The 16,294-nt window shown below is 41.3% G+C and overlaps 1 protein-coding gene across 1 annotated transcript in view; it reads right to left on the bottom strand.

Annotated features, from left to right (window-relative positions):
• LOC308305476 (uncharacterized protein) overlaps positions 1 to 889 on the bottom strand; it is a gene marked incomplete at both ends in the record, with an annotated part of 90,283 nt that extends 89,394 nt beyond the window's left edge. The window contains one exon of the mRNA XM_080750272.1: positions 764 to 889. Coding sequence (XP_080606398.1) covers positions 764 to 889 — 126 coding nt within the window. The remainder of the gene's footprint in view (positions 1 to 763) is intronic.
• Positions 890 to 16,294: the final 15,405 nt, after the last annotated feature.

Raw genomic sequence — 16,294 nt, 5'->3', positions numbered from 1 at the left:
CGGCCATACTTCATTCTAACTAGAAATACTGTTCCTACGAAACAGTGTGGGCTCGCATGCCACACCATGTATGGGCACAAAGAATAGATCTACCCTTTGGCTGCACCTCATTGGCTAAGGGCCCTGCCTTTGTACTGTTTTGAGGAGAACTTGACTGGTAGATAAATAATGAAGATAACATATGTCATACTAAGATTTGTTTGAGCACTCAGATTAGTTGTGCCACCGTGGAATGCCATGTGTATGAGAAGCCCTTTAGGCCAATATTGCATAGTCAACTCGCACATACATGTATACTTCACTTGCACATACATACATAATGGTCCTTCACATGCACATACATACATACTTCACTTGCATGTACATACATACTTCACTTGCACATACATACATACTTCATTCGCACATACATACATACTTCACTTGCACATACATACATACTTCATTCGCACATACATACATACTTCAATTGACACATGAATAATAGGCCTATCACATTCTGATAATATTTTTCCTGTATATAAAAAAAACAACATGAACCCATGAATTTAGAACTTAGATTGCCAACGTAACGAACGAATGTTCGAACCTACGAACGTTCGGTTACAGCCTTAGGGGATAGTTTACCATTTCACTGTTTTAGAGAGAAATAAAAGCTCACAACGCATCAAAATGTGACGGACGGACGGACAGACAGGGGGGGCGGACGGACGGACAAACAGACAGGCAGACACACAGACAGACAGACAGACAGGTTACTCACCGTGACGGCAGCTCTCCCGAAGCGCACCACGCTGAGGTCGTTGAGGTCAAGCGGTTTGTTGTAAAGATACAGGCCTGACACCGTCGCTGTGGCAACCGACGACACCTTCAGCAGCCTGACCGCCATCAGACCATACTAGAGGATAACAGAGAACATCTATCAGACCATACTAGAGGATAACAGAGAGCATCCATCAGACCATACTAGAGGATAACAGAGAACATCCATCAGACCATACTAGAGGATAACAGAGAGCATCCATCAGACCATACTAGAGGATAACAGAGAGAGAACATCCATCAGACCATACTAGAGGATAACAGAGAGAGAACATCCATCAGAACATACTAGAGGATAACAGAGAGAGAACATCCATCAGACCATACTAGAGGATAACAGAGAGCATCCATCAGACCATACTAGAGGATAACAGAGAGAGAACATCCATCAGACCATACTAGAGGATAACAGAGAGAGAACATCCATCAGAACATACTAGAGGATAACAGAGAGAGAACATCCATCAGACCATACTAGAGGATAACAGAGAGAGAACATCCATCAGACCATACTAGAGGATAACAGAGAGAGAACATCCATCAGAACATACTAGAGCAGCGCTACTTGCGGCCCTTTCCGCATGTCTGTGCGGCCCGTCATGATCATGCCAATAAAAATATGATTTTTCTAAGCCTGTCAAAGTTAACGCGTAACGCAAAACGCGGTGATGTTTGAGCCTCCGTGCACTCCGTAGGTAGGGATAAGAATCAGGAAGCGAATATAGTCAATGCATAGAGCACAGCAGTGCGGAGATGCAGGCGGCTACACTAGCTACACTACACTTGTCTCTGCCTCCGCGACTCCGCCAGTCAGCACCGACAGACAGTGCAAGCATGAACAGATCGCGTAGCAGCCAAGGAACTATGCTTATTACCACAAATCTCCTCCAACGAGCTGCTGTGTTTTACAAAGCTCAAAGCATCAAACTGTTTTACAAGTACAGTGCATCTGAGGCTGAGTTGAACTGTACTTGAGTTATTTTTCCATACAATAACTCTCTTCACCAAAAATAGCCAATCTACAAGCTCACAATGCATCTTGTGGTGAGCTTGTAGATCGGCTATTTTTGGTAAATGTCCCCCAAGAATAGGGATGCTGGGGTTTGAGTGATTGAATAATAAGTATAAACGTTTATTTATTTTAAATTGTCCTATTAATGAAAAGGAGTGTTAGTGGCATGACTCATGAGAAAACATACCTTTAAAAACATACCTTTAATCCAAAGGTGGGGGAGTGTGTTTTATGATTAATGACAATTGGTGTAATCAGAACTCTGTGCACGAGTTACAGTCGTTTTGCTCCCCAGATCTTGAATTCCTTGCTCTGCTATGTAGGCCATACTTTTTGCCAAGAGAGTTTTCAGCTGTAATACTATTTGCTGTGTACATTCACCCTAAAGCTAACACAGAGCTTGCGTGTAAAGAGCTATACACAGCTATATGCAATGCTGAAAATCGTCACCTCATGCGTCACTGGTGGTTTTGGGTGATTTTAATCAGGCATCTTTGAGGAAAGTTATGCCAAAAATGTACCAGCATGTTACAGTGAATACTCGGCTTGACAAAACACTGGACCACTGCTACACATCGATAAAAAATGCATACAAATCACTGGTGCGCCCAGCTTTTGGTAAATCAGACCATTCATCTGTGTTTCTCATGCCGGCCTACAAACAAAAGATCAAACAGACGCCTCCCGTGATTAAAACAGTCCAGCTCTGGTCAGAGGAGTCTGACTTTATGTTACAGGACTGTTTTGAATCGATGGACTGGCCAATCTTTAAGGAGGCTGCAGGAGGCAACATTGATGAATATGCTGACACTGTGCTATCTGTGATTAAGAAATGCATTGATGATGTAGTCCCAACAAAAACCACTAAAGTCTACCCAAACGAAAAGCCTTGGGTAAATGGTACAGTGCACTTGGCCATTAAAGAGAGAGACGTGGCTTTCAGATCTGGGGATGAAGGAGAAATTAAGCGTACACATTATTCTCTTCGCAAAACACTGAGATCTGCTAAAAGGCATTATGCCAAAGAGGTGGAGTCGAACTTCACTGAATCAAACAATAGCAGAGACTTGTGGCAAGGACTGAAAATTCTCACTGACTTCAAACCCCCCTCCCCCCAAGTGGACAGTTCCTCCTCACTCCCTGAGGAGCTGAATAGATTCTACTTCCGCTTTGAGGCACAGAGACAAGCAGCTATCTCCCCCACCCCCCCACCTACCCCCTGCACTCTCCAGAGCCCCAACAATGGAGAGGCCCTTCACACCTCTGTGTTAGAATGTGACACTGGGGAGAGCATCACCACAATGTCCCTAGCAGAAGCAGATGTTTGTCTCTCCTTCCGCCGTGTTAACCCCCGCAAAGCTGCTGGCCCAGATGAGATCCCTGGCCGTGTCCTGAAAGCATGTGCGTCGCAACTGGCTGGTGTGTTCACGGACATCTTCAATCAGTCCCTTCATGAGAGAAAAGTCCCATCCTGCTTTAAATCGGCAATAATAGTGCCGATTCCCAAGAAAGGCAAGGTGACTGGGCTGAATGACTGGAGGCCGGTTGCACTCACGCCAATAGTGAGCAAATGCTTTGAGAAACATGTCAGGAAGATGATCTATGACAAATTGCCACCCACACTAGACCCACTGCAATTTGCCTATCGTCAAAACAGATCCACAGACGATGCCATTGCCACATCTCTACACACGACCCTCTCACACCTTGAGGAGAAAAAATCTTATGTGAGAATGCTGTTTATTGACTACAGCTCAGCATTCAATACCATAATTCCCCTCAAATTAGACACCAAGTTGAAGAGTCTGGGTCTAAATTCAAGCCTTTGCGGCTGGATCCTAAACTTTCTGACACAAAGACGTCAAGTGGTGAAGATGGGAAAAATTACCTCGGCCCCTCTGACTCTCAGCACAGGTGCCCCCCAGGGATGCGTTTTGAGCCCCCTCCTCTACTCCCTGTACACCCACGACTGCGTGGCCCTGTTCAGCTCCAACCAAGTGATCAAGTTCGCGGACGACACCACAGTCATAGGCCTGATCACCAATGATGATGAAACAGCCTACAGGAGAGAAGTGGAGAATCTGGAAGCATGGTGTCAAGAGAACAACCTATCTCTCAATGTGGACAAAACAAAAGAGATTATCTTTGACTACAGGAGGCCTCCTAAAGTCCACTCACCCCTCCAGATCGGGGGTGCTGCAGTGGAGAGAGTCAAAGAGTTCAAATTCCTGGGGGTACACATCACTGAGGATCTGACCTGGGCAGTGCAGACAGAAAAGGTGGTCAAGAAAGCCCAACAGCGCCTCTACTTCCTCAGGAAACTGAAGAAAGCTGGGATGGGTCCCAAAGTCCTACGGGCTTTCTACAGGGGCACCACGGAGAGCATCTTGACTGGCTGCTTCACTGCCTGGTATGGCAGCTGCACTGACCTCAATCGCAAGGCCCTGCAGAGGGTTGTGCGGACAGCCGAACGCATCAGTGGATGCGATCTCCCCCCAATCCAAGCATTGTACGACGAGCGCTGTGTCAACAAAGCCTGTGGAATCATGAAAGATTCTCACCATCCCAACCACAGTCTGTTCAAGATGCTGCCTCATGGAAAACGTCTACGCAGTCTCAAAGCTACCAGCAACAGACTGCAAAAGAGCTTCTTTCCACGAACAGTCAGGCACATGAACGAACTGTCAAAAACGAGAAAGATCCAGGGAAAAAGGAATCGCTAGCGCCCCAGCCCCCAACCCCTTACGTTCCCTCCTTGTGAAGTTGAATTGCACCTACTGTACATAAATGCATACTGTGAAGTTGAATATATTAATCTGTTGCACATAGAACACTCTGTGAAGATGTTTACAAAAGTTAAGTACAGTACAGTAGCAACTACTGGAAAAATATGCTGTTGGCGTATAGAATATGCCAAACTTTTTGCACATGTACATCTGAGGATGCTCTTTTCTTTTACTGTTGCTCTTTTTGCCTTTTGCACTCCTTTTTAGATTATTATTATTATTATTTTTAGATGTGGTTTGCTGTTATTATATTGTTTTTTTGATATACGACTGCATTGACTGAAGGATGCCAAACAAAAAACAAATTTTACTCTTATGTACCTGTACAAAAGACGTAACAATAAAGTACAACCTTGAACCTTGAACCTTTACATTGCCAAAGTTCACTAGCCTTGCATACCCAGACACAGGGGGGGTTACAAAAAGATTGAACCAGATCTGTTCATTTTCACTTAACATTTTGTGAATAAAGCCTAATTTGATAAAAATTTCAAATGTCATCAATTTCATCATTCCATCCATGACAATCTTTTGGTTCAATGAGGTTTGGCCTGGCTTATATAAATGGAAATGTGTCTGTTTTCTGTGCGTTTCCTTAATTATTAGACTTGTCATGAAGTGTGTTACAAAATCAATGTAAACGTCCAAAATAGGACCGTCATTTTTAGCTTGCGGCCCTTTGGACTTTTGGTATTTTGCTGAGTGGCCCCTGAGCCATCTCAAGTTGAGTAGCCCTGTACTAGAGGATAACAGAGAACATCCATCAGACCATACTAGAGGATAACAGAGAGAGAACATCCATCAGACCATACTAGAGGATAACAGAGAACATCCATCAGACCATATTAGAGGATAACAGAGAACATCCATCAGAACATACTAGAGGATAACAGAGAGAGGATAGCCATCAGACCATACTAGAGGATAACAGAGAACATCCATCAGACCATACTAGAGGATAACAGAGAACATCCTCAGAACATACTAGAGGATAACAGAGAGAGGATGGCCATCAGACCATACTAGAGGATAACAGATAACATCCATCAGACCATACTAGAAGATAACAGAGAGAACATCCATCAGACCATACTAGAGGATAACAGAGAACATCCATCAGACCATACTAGAGGATAACAGAGAGAACATCCATCAGACCATACTAGAGGATAACAGAGAGAACATCCATCAGACCATACTAGAGGATAACAGAACATCCATCAGACCATACTAGAGGATAACAGAGAACATCCATCAGACCATACTGGAGGATAACAGAGAACATCCATCAGACCATACTAGAGGATAACAGAGAGAGAACATCCATCAGACCATACTAGAGGATAACAGAGAACATCCATCAGACCATACTAGAGGATAACAGAGAACATCCATCAGACCATACTAGAGGATAACAGAGAACATCCATCAGACCATACTAGAGGATAACAGAGAACATCTATCAGACCATAGTAGAGGATAAGAGAGAACATCTATCAGACCATACTAGAGGATAACAGAGAACATCCATCAGACCATACTAGAGGATAACAGAGAACTTCCATCAGACCATACTAGAGGATAAAAGAGAACATCCATCAGACCATACTAGAGGATAACAGAGAACATCCATCAGACCATACTAGAGGATAACAGAGAACATCCATCAGACCATACTAGAGGATAACAGAGAACATCCATCAGACCATACTAGGGGATAACAGAGAACATCCATCAGACCATACTAGAGGATAACAGAGAACATCCATCAGACCATACTAGAGGATAACAGAGAACATCCATCAGACCATACTAGAGGATAACAGAGAACATCCATCAGACCATACTAGAGGATAACAGAGAACATCTATCAGAATATAGTAGAGGATAACAGAGAACATCTATCAGACCATACTAGAGGATAACAGAGAACATCCATCAGACCATAGTAGAGGATAACAGAGAACATCTATCAGACCATACTAGAGGATAACAGAGAACATCCATCAGACCATACTAGAGGATAACAGAGAGCAGCCATGATAAGATCCTACTAAAATCTACAATGTATCATTTATCAGACACTCTTTATCCTCTAACTCTCCCAGAGTTAGTGTTGAAGAGTCCTTGATCAAGACTCTTAACCCCTAACTGCTCCTGATGAGCAGGTTGGTGCCAAGCATTGTTTCCTCTGACATCTGTGTATGAATGTGTGTGTGAATGGGTGAAGGTAATGCACAATCTCTGTAAAGCGCATTGGATAAAGGCACTATATGAATGCATTTACCATTTTATCCAGAATAAGACCCATCACAAAACTATAGGATCATAAAATGCAGAGAGACAGCGTAGCGTCTCAGCAAACTATAGGATCATAGAAGAAGATATAGAGCTGTTTAACACTGTTACAGAACAAACACTCTATAGCAATGATTACTGTCACAATATAGAGCTATTTAACACGGTTACAGAACAAACACTCTATAGCAATGATTACTGTCACAATATAGAGCTATTTAACACTGTAAAGGCCCTTTTCCACTGGCAGCGATAACGATGACGATAACGATTTAAAAAAGTGGGTTTTCAATTGAAGTGGATCGGCAGCATCCACCCAACACCGATACAGACAACGATAGCCGACAACTACATCGTTAGGATCAACAATGATGTGGTTAAGATCACAGTGATATGGAACTGGGTCTCTGACAAACAGCTCGAGGTGCGCTCTGCGCGAGCGGCTGTTAATTGGCGACTCTTCACATTGATGTCCGATAACTTTATCGGACATCAATGTGAAGGCATAATTATCGCTGTGATATTTTATGGCTATCGTCATCGTTATCGCTGCCGGTGGAAAAGGGCCTTTACTGAACAAACACTCTTTATGACAAAGATTACTGTCACAATATAGAGCTATTTAACACTGTTACTGAACAAACACTCTATAGCAATGATTACTGTCACAATATAGAGCTATTTAACACTGTTACTGAACAAACACTCTATAGCAATGATTACTGTCACACTATAGAGCTATTTAACACGGTTACTGAACAAACACTCTATAGCAATGATTACTGTCACAATATAGAGCTATTTAACACTGTTACTGAACAAACACTCTATACTATAGCAATGATTACTGTCACAATATAGAGCTATTTAACACTGTTACTGAACACTCTATAGCAATGATTACTGTCACAATATAGAGCTATTTAACACTGTTACTGAACACTCTATAGCAATGATTACTGTCACAATATAGAGCTATTTAACACTGTTACTGAACACTCTATAGCAATGATTACTGTCGCAATATAGAGCTATTTAACACTGTTACTGAACAAACACTCTATAGCAATGATTACTGTCACAATATAGAGCTGTTTAACACTGTTACTGAACAAACACTCTATAGCAATGATTACTGTCACAATATAGAGCTATTTAACACTGTTACTGAACAAACACTCTATAGCAATGATTACTGTCACAATATAGAGCTATTTAACACTGTTACTGAACCAACACTCTATAGCAATGATTACTGTTATAATATAGAGCCTGAGTTGTGATTAATTAAATTATAAATAGTGTCTTGTATTCCATGTATTCCATAAGATAGCAGACTCATTCTAGGTATTATTACTGGGTGTTTTACTCTCCCAGTAGCACATGTATTGTCCTCTAGTTTCATAATATATAAATATAAATATATAATATCAGTTTCAGTCCATTAGACAGTTCTAACATGAACACATAACTCTGCAGTTATGCAATAAAAGTGCTTCAGTAACATAACAGAGCAGACAGTGAGGACCCGTGGTAAATATCAATAAAACACGGTGTCTTACAGTAAACTCACTCGTAAAGCATACATTAAACACACATTAAACACTCATTAAACATTCATTAAACACAGTTAGAAGGTTTTAAATGTTTTATTTACATTTAAACGTCCACGCGCTCGCGCTGTCTGTCATTCACTCACCGCCGGCTTTGCCCTTCTGTTTACGTTCTGCACGTCGCGCACTGCCCGCTGGGAGCTGTAGTCCACGGTCTGCTGGGAGTTGGAGTCCACGGTCTGCTGGGAGTTGTAGTCCGTCTCGCGCACACAGAACGGTTGTGTTGTTTTAGAAGGCAGTAAAAACGACACTCTCATCAATTAGAAGCCTGTGCGTTTAGTCAGTGTGTTTATGTGAACCTGGACATGGTGTTAAAGTGTTGACATGTTGTGTATTGCTGGTTTAATGACGTTATAATGATGTCTTGTTGAAACTACAAACACTGGGTCCTGTGGAGATGACGTCAGCAGCCTGCGTCGCACGGATCAAACCGATTGATTGATTGATTGATTGATTGAAGACTTTATTAGAAGTTTGCATAGGAAAAGGTACAGTTTCATGACGGTACAGTTCACTGGTACAAGGTCTACTAAAAGGAGATCCATGAAAAGACTAAGCTTATTTCCACTGGAAACCATTGAAGTATCTCATATAACATTGAATGACAGACAAATAGAACACAGTAGGCCTACTATGCAGTAGATATGTAATACCCAGGGGGCAAACAAGCCTTTTTTAGGAAACCTGCATTTGCCCCGACATACAAAGTTGTCCACCAGAAATATTATCTATGACCCAGTAGGATCACAACCTATATGGACAACCCGGTCAATTTGTACAACAAATTCCAATATGGCCACCTCAATATTAGCCCCTATTAGTTTTAATGGGGGGTGAATAGGGCAAAATTTTAAACTGAGGGATATTTCCACGAAACTTCACAGGTTGATCAATGGTATACATATGAACATTTTTTGTATTGCAAGTTTCCATGAAATCCAATATGGCCGCCACAATATGGCCGCCATAATGTAAGGACCCAGAAAATAGGTTTTGCCTCTAACTTCTGAACCAGATGAGCTAGAAACGCAAACTTGGTGTCTATTTCATGGTGTCTGACCATGGGAGACTCAATGGAATAGCTAATTTTATTATTGGGTGTGTCTGGACCTTTATTGTGCATATTTGCAAGATGGTGGACTCCCAAAATAGAGCTTTAACATAATTTCTACCATGATTGTTGACTGCTTTTGCAAATACAAGCAATATGAATCCATTTGCTAAGATTTATGGCACAGAAGGGACTTATACCTGTATTATTCTTGAGTTTGCATGTTGTCAAAATGGCTGTAAACAAGATATTATATTTCCTGTCCGATTCTACTGTATGTAGTTGTAGCAATGACTTCAGATAAAATCAGAGACCAAAACAATGTATCTTAGAAATTATTTTTGAATAAAAAAAAAGAAAAAAAAAGAGAGAGATTATCTCAATGAAATGAATGCAACTGCCTTTTTGGGTCTTTCACACATAGACATGCACATGCTTTCCAACAACTTCAGCTTCAGGGAAATTATAATGAACACATGATTAAAACAGGCTGCATTATAGCCCAAATAAGACCGTTAATATGTTGGTGTGATAAAGATGTTGAATCCAAATGGAAAGATCTTGAAACCAAATCGATTGACATCCCTATCCAGACATTGATTGGAAATAAACAACAGGCTAATTCCTATTATACCATATTGGACCCACTCACAACATTTACTTTGAAGACATGGTTTAAAGTGGTGAATCGACTTAAAATGGAAAGGGCGATCAGGGTGTTGAGGTGGCCTGCTTATGACCCAGATTTCAAACCTGGAGTATATGATCATACCTTTAGGCGGTGGGTTCGTGATGATGTCACCTCTTTTTGTACTATAATGGATGACAAAGGATTAATGAGTTTTCAAAAAATCAAAAAAGCATGTCGACTACAAACAATAACTAATAAGGACTTGTTTAGATATTTTCAACTACGGGAGTATTTTAGGGAAGAGGTGGTGTTGACCGAACCTGCGGCTGCGAGTGATGATTTGTTAAAGGTTTTTGTCCAGGCCTATAAAACGGAGTCCAAAAGATCAATATCTAAATTGTATAATGGCTTGGTATTATCCAGAACTAACTCCACAGAGTATATTAGGAGCAAGTGGGAAAAAGACCTGGAGATAAGTATTACTACAGAAGATTGGGAAAATATGTGCAACACACAGTGTACATCCACCAGCTCAAGAATGTGGAGGGAGTTCTGTTGGAAGAATTTGGTTAGATTTTTCATAACACCCCAAATTAAATCAAAGCAATTGAAAGTTGCTCAGCCATGCTGGAGACAGTGTGGTCACATGGGGGTGGGCCATGCTCACATCTTCTGGTCGTGCCCTAAAATTGAAGAGTATTGGAAGGATGTACATTCCATCATGGGAAAGATAATGTATTTTGAGTTGCCTCTGAATTGTACCTTGCTATTACTTGGAAATATCCCAGAAGAGATTTTAACACCTGATAAATACTTAATTAAGATTTTCCTAGCTGCAAGCAAAAAGGCGATTACACGTCGCTGGTTACAACAGGATCCTCCAACTAAAGAAGATTGGATTTCTATTATAAAAGAAATATACACTATGGAAAGGCTAACTTTTATACTTAGACTACAAGAGGACAAATCAGACAAATATTGGGAAAAATGGATTCTCTTTCAACAGCCCATGGACATTGCTTAGAATAGAGACATTGTACTGAAGATTGTATCTTTAATTGTCGACATAAGATGTACAGCCCAACCTGTTCAATGTTTTGTTTTTGTTTTTCTGTCTTGTTTTTTTGTTGTCTTTTGGTAGTTGTTTTATCTCTGTTTGCCTTGTTTGGCCTCGTGTTTTGTGTGCTTAATAAAAATTGAGTTAAAAAAAAAAAAACAGGCTGCATTATAATGCAAATAATTGCTAGTCACTATCACTGTCATGTGTACCTATCCTGCTGCATCTTGTCTCCAGTCCTTGGCAACGACACCCCAAGTAGCATGCAATTCCCTTCTTCGCACATGAACAGTTTTTCTGGCAGCCTTTGATACAGCTACATGATATTGCCTTGTCCATTGATATAGGCCAGGCTGGCTCTGTAGATGGACAGGGGACTGCCTTCCCATCACTGAGAGACCATCCATATTCAGTGAAGCAAGGGATGTCTGGCTTTGCGATGTGTGCAGTTTTATCTATTATGGCTGCTAGAGCAGCTCTTTTCAGGTGCAGGCCAAAGGCATTTTCTGTAGGTGGCAGCAGCTTCAACAGGGTTGATCGGTTATTTAGGAACTTGTACACTCTCAGCTTTGCCAGGTCAAAGTCCTCCGAATGGTAAGCTTTTGATGCATATACAGCTATTGTGAGGTCTCTAGCCTGATTCTTGACATCCTCTGAGAGGGAATAAGAGGAATTTTCACCAAACGCCTGAAGTGCAGGGAGATCTAGACCCATGCTGGTCTTGAACCATGCCTTCTTTCAGTGAAAAGGGGGATAGCTGGTGGTATCTCTGCCACTCAGGCTGTGAATAAAGGGCAGGGCACGACACTGTGCGAGTCCAAGGGCTGAGACCATGTGATGGATAGGAAGATATGCATCCTGCTCTGTTCTCACCCACAGCTCTGGAAGGTCTAGGAAGTGGGGTGGCAGCATGATATAGGCACATGATGATGATGTCTGTGTCATTAGCATGGATGACAACTCTGTCAACTTTGTGAGCCTGGACACTGTAGATGGTGTGTAGAATTACCCTTGTGTTGAAGCTGCTGCCACCTACAGAAAATGCCTTTGGCCTGCACCTGAAAAGAGCTGCTCTAGCAGCCATAATTGCGACCGTAAGGTCGCAGTTTAGTATCAAAACCTCCACCCGGCCGTCCGTCACGTCCGTCACGTCCGTCCGTCACGTCACACGTCACACCTTTGCCCTGCTCATATCTGGGCTCGTTTGTGTATTGTATGACATCACGCCACATCATCGGCTGAGGAATGTGTGATGTCATCATATCTCCATATATGGAGACATAAGTTGCTCATGCCCAAATATGGGCTGGTGAGGTCAGACTTAGTGTGATGCGTAGGTTATCTCCATATATGGAGATTCAACTTCAATGAGTAACCATGGCAAATCACACCGTACACAAATGACCCTTATATAAGACCGGCATTATCTACCGACAGCTGCTATAAGCCAACCCTGGCGATAAGGTCTGAGTCGAAGAATGCTTCTTTCCTGGCAAGAATTGCCCCTTTATACTGTAGGGCTCGTTTGTGTATTGTATGACATCACACCACATCATCGGATGAGGACTGTGTGATGTCATCATATCTCCATATATGGAGACATAAGTTGCTCATGCCCAAATATGGGCTGGTGAGGTCAGACTTAGTGTGATGCGTAGGTTATCTCCATATATGGAGATTCAACTTCAATGAGTAACCATGGCAAACTGTCAACTGCCCGTATGTCTTGATAATTGGTAAAACAAACTTTTGGCCTATTTGTGGAGATAAGCGACCAACGGTCGCTTATCTCCCGATTAGGGAGTCTTACTGGTAGATAAAACTGCACACATTGCGAAGCCAGACATCCCTTGCTTCACTGAATATGGATGGTCTCTCAGTGATGGGAAGGCAGTCCCCTGTCCATCTACAGAGCCAGCCTGGCCTATATCAATGGACAAGGCAATATCATGTAGCTGTATCAAAGACTGCCAGAAAAACTGTTCATGTGCGAAGAAGGGAATTGCATGCTACTTGGGGTGTCGTTGCCAAGGACTGGAGACAAGATGCAGCAGGATAGGTACACATGACAGTGATAGTGACTAGCAATTATTTGCATTATAATGCAGCCTGTTTTAATCATGTGTTCATTATAATTTCCCTGAAGCTGAAGTTGTTGGAAAGCATGTGCATGTCTACTGTATGTGTGAAAGACCCAAAAAGGCAGTTGCATTCATTTCATTGAGATAATCTCTCTCTTTTTTTCTTTTTTTTTTATTAAAAAATAATTTCTAAGATACATTGTTTTGGTCTCTGATTTTAACTGAAGTCATTGCTACAACTACATACAGTAGAATCGGACAGGAAATATAATATCTTGTTTACAGCCATTTTGACAACATGCAAACTCAAGAATAATACAGGTATAAGTCTTCTGTGCCATAAATCTTAGCAAATGGATTCATATTGCTTGTATTTGCAAAAGCAGTCAACAATCATGGTAGAAATTATGTTAAAGCTCTATTTTGGGAGTCCACCATCTTGCAAATATGCACAATAAAGGTCCAGACATGCACCCAATAATAAAATTAGCTATTCCATTGAGTCTCCCATGGTCAGACACCATGAAATAGACACCAAGTTTGTGTTTCTAGCTCATCTGGTTCAGAAGTTAGAGGCAAAACCTATTTTCTGGGTCCTTACATTATGGCGGCCATATTGTCGCGCCAAATTGGATTTCATGGAAACTTGCAATACAAAAAATGTTCATATGTATACCATTGATCAACCTGTGAAGTTTTGTGGAAATATCCCTCAGTTTAAAATTTTGCCCTATTCACCCCCCATTAAAACTAATAGGGGCTAATATTGAGGCGGCCATATTGGACTTTGTTGTACAAATTGACCGGGTTGTCCATATAGGTTGTGATCCTACTGGGTCATAGATAATATTTCTGGTGGACAACTTTGTATGTCGGGGCAAATGCAGCACACCTTCCTTTGCCCCCTGGGTATAAAGAAAAACAAAAAAGAAAACAGTAAGTCTAAACAAACAGTATATACAAAGAAGGGGCAGGGGAGGGTAGGGTTGGGCTAGGTTAGTTTTTTACCAGTTGCGAACGGCTGCTGCCTGTAAGTGGTTTTTCAGGGCAATTTTAAAGGATGCTAGTGATCCACACTCCTTTATGACCTTCGGTAAGGCTTTCCACATTTTGGTGGTATAGCAGAAAAACGAGTTTGACTCTGTCACGTCTGCACGTCTGCTCTTTATAAGCGCCGTTGGGCTTGATTTTCTATAAAGTCTCATGATAGCTTTATATTGTTTATTTATTATCGTATTGTATCATCATTATTATCGTATTGTATCATATTTATATCGTGTGCTGTGTTTTCTGGGCTCTTGTTTCTACAGTGCAGTAATTTGCTTATGCTTATTTGGACTTCCTTCCCAAATGTTTAAACCAGTGGTTATCAAACATGTTCATGTTGAGGATTGATTGATTGATTGATTGATTGATTGATTGATTGATTGATTGAAGACTTAGTAGTTTGCATTAAGGTAGCCTACAGTTTCATGACAGTACAGTTCTGGTGTTGTAATTGTGGACATCTTCACATTATCATGTATTCCAAATACACAACACAACCATAGAGGGTTAGCAGACTGACCTCTGCATGATAAATCTACTCAGTGCTACGTGTTTACTCGCCCAATAATGAATTCCTCAGACATGGAGTCAGATATGTTCCTCTAGTTTCATCTTCCTTTGGAGGTTCTGGCAGAAGACGTGTGTTTAGTCAAATGTTTCCACTTTTCCACGAGCTTCACACAGACAACATACTCTGTCAGAGACGGAGCCTGACCTGTAATGACTACTATAGCCTGAACAAACACATGAAAACTTCCTTTGGCTTCCCACAGACAGTCAGGCACTAAGTTGAGTGAGAGTTGTGTGGGGGAGGCGGGGGGCAGAGACAGCACAATGCATTCCGGATGGAAGTCTAGTGGTTTGAAGTCTAGTGAGAGTCCTGTGGTTGCACAGAGCACCACACAACACGCACTCAATACGCACCGGGACAGTTGTAGGCATGCAGTAGAGGGCAGACAAGCTGCACTTGATGAGACAGAAGGGCAGGGTTCAACTGCCAACCAATAGGAGAGAAAGGCCATGATGCAATCCCACACAGCTGTGTTCACTTGTAGTTTGTACTCCACAGCAGCAGAGTCTGTCTAAACTGCAGTGACATGAAACCTCCATTTCAGAACGAAGAATATTATAAATAAATTAAAGTTAAAGGAGCTATAGTCAACCTTTTCTTGAAAAACGGATGCTAAAATGAAAATAATGTTTCGAAAATATTTTATAGAAAAATAAGCTTCATATATGTGTTTCTATTCAAAAATGACCACGTAAAATAATGATAAAATAATAATTTTGGCCATTGTCAGACCGACACTTTGTTTACATCCTAGTCTATAGACTAGGATGTAAACAAAGTGTCGGCCCTACAATGAAAAAGTTGACTATAGCTCCTTTAAGTGTGTGTCACAGTAAACATTCAACAATAACAATACATATTACAAATATTTCTTTACATGTCATACATAGTGACAGTGATGCCTACACAGATGCAATACAGTGGTGGAAAAAATACTCAAATTCATTGCTTAAATAAAAGTATCAATACTGAAACATACAAATACTTTGTTAAAAGTAAAAGCCTGGAATTCAAAATGTATTGAGTAAAAGTATTAGTGTTGGCATTAGAATGTACTTCAAGTGCCTAAAGTAACTTTTTAAAATAGCAGATCTACAAGCTCACAACGTGTCGCATGGTGGCACGCTGTGAGCTTGTAAATCCATTTTACGTGTCACCAAAAAGCAGCAGGTACTCTGCCTTCACCCGATGACACCTCCAAAAGAACTACATGGTCAAATACCATGGCTGTGTCCGAAATGCAGAACACGTTCCCTACTCCCTAACCCTAAATGAGGGATCCAGATGTAGTGTACTACAGTAGTGAACAAATCAGCGCATTTCGG

The sequence above is a fragment of the Nannobrachium achirus genome (genome assembly GCF_963921795.1).
Source record: "Nannobrachium achirus genome assembly, chromosome: 20".
Classification (NCBI taxonomy): domain Eukaryota; kingdom Metazoa; phylum Chordata; class Actinopteri; order Myctophiformes; family Myctophidae; genus Nannobrachium; species Nannobrachium achirus.
The sequence above is the reverse complement of the archived record's forward strand: the minus strand, read 5'-3'. Positions and strand labels throughout refer to the sequence as shown.